Here is a 1,781-nt window from a genome sequence, read left to right as displayed (position 1 = left end):
ATTTCCACTACCGGTTCTCCAGAACTGCTCAAAACCTGCTGAACCCCACTTCTGTACTAGATTCTCCTTCTCATTAGCCTGGAGCAGTGTTTCTCAACTTGGCAACTGTAAAATGTATGGCATGGCTGGCTGAGGAATTCTGGAACTTGAAGTCCAAACATTTTACAGTTGCCAATGCTGAGAAACACTGGTATACTGCACAGATTAAAGTATTTTTTGTTAAAAAAAAATTCCAAAGGTGAATCGGGGGATGATATTCTTGAAGGCTTGGAAGGTGACGGCCTGCTGGGAAGATCAACCTCTATGATCTCCCAACCCAAGTGAAAATTAGGATCCAGATTTTATTTTTTTTGTTGAACATTTTATTTAGGCCAGTATTATAGAAAAGTGATTTTATTTTTTTAAAAATTACATGGCATTGTTATTAATCAAAAGTTTTATTCTGTTCATGTGCTTTGCTTCGGTGTATCACAGAATGGGGCATTTTCTTGCAGCACCTCCTTTCTTGGTAAAAGATTTTATTTTGTTGGCATCCACAAAAACACCTTGTAGGACACATGTTCTACGTATAACTTCCACATCTGAAGCTAATTTTATAAACTCAGCTATTTTTTCAGGAGAAGTCTCATTTTTATTATTTTTGAATTCTTCATTTATCTTAAGTCTTGCAACGTCTAAGCTTCTGGTGTCACCTTTGAACACATTTCGCCTTGTCCTATGTAAAACCTTGAAAACTTTCAAGACCTCTGCCCTTCACATCACTGGGACTGGGATCCAGATTTTTTTTATATGGTCTTTTGGATACTTGGCTGGTTGAAGGCAACCAAAATGCTTGTTTGGTTGCTCTTGTGATGGGCTGCAATCTTTGCTGATGGCTGGCTTCATTTGGCTTGGGGAATCAGTTCCATAAATAGTACTACTGATATTACCTTTTGATTTGATGAAAAACAATTATCACAAAAATGCTTTTTTAAAAAAAGTAATTATAATTACAACATTAAATACCCTTTCATTACAACAGTAAAATATAATTGCAACATTACAGTATAATTACAACATTAAATACCTTTTTCAATCTCATGTATTCCTCATTCTTCTCCTTCTCTTCCAGGCCAGCAGTAGTGAAAGTGGAAGCAGTGAACAATGGCTATATCCATCTTATCCATCATATCCAAACCAAATGCCATTTTCAAATTTTGCCCCTATGTATCCTCCATACTATGGTGGCATCTTATTTGAGAATTTAAAGAGGGCTCTAGCAGCTATCATACCACCCGTTAGGAAGACTAAATAAAACCTGTTCTGTTGACTGGTAAGTCTTGCAGAGATATTTCACCACAGAAAAGAATATACAGGGCTGTTCCTATTATCATTTCATGATAACATATCCTTTGTCTATTCCCACAAGCATTTGGCTAGCATAGGATGCAGTCAAGGAATTAGCAGTATGAATAGTTCTGGGACCTTGGTATATGAGTTTGTGGGGAGGAGTGTTAGTGGTTGCTTTTATTGGTTGCTGTGAGCCATCTAGAATCACTCTGTGACAAATAGATGCTTATATAAATTCCCCCCTTTATCAACAGAATTAAACCTCAAAATTGGGCTGGGAACTATGGCCTTTTTATGACCTATGGATTTCAACTCCCAGACTGCTGGCTCAGGAATTCTGGGAATTGAAGTCCACAGGTCATAAAGGGGCCATAGTTCCCTACCCTTATTTTAGATGAAGCCATCTTGCCCAAGAAGCACCAAAGAACTGTTTATAGAAGCCAGCTTGGTTC

The 1,781-nt window shown here is 37.6% G+C and overlaps 1 protein-coding gene across 1 annotated transcript; it reads right to left on the bottom strand.

Moving 5' to 3' along the window:
* Positions 1-446: 446 nt before the first annotated feature.
* On the bottom strand, positions 447-759 carry LOC139311124 (complex III assembly factor LYRM7-like). Its single transcript, XM_070935476.1, is given in 2 exon segments — positions 447-515; positions 517-759. Coding segments are annotated over 2 exon segments (312 nt in total).
* Between the last annotated feature and the right edge of the window lie 1,022 nt (positions 760-1,781).

Source organism: Pituophis catenifer, unplaced genomic scaffold (assembly GCF_029215685.1).
Source record: "Pituophis catenifer annectens isolate HBS135680 unplaced genomic scaffold, rPitCat1.0.hap2 SCAF_2, whole genome shotgun sequence".
NCBI classification, from domain to species: Eukaryota; Metazoa; Chordata; class Lepidosauria; order Squamata; family Colubridae; genus Pituophis; species Pituophis catenifer.
The sequence above is the reverse complement of the archived record's forward strand: the minus strand, read 5'-3'. Positions and strand labels throughout refer to the sequence as shown.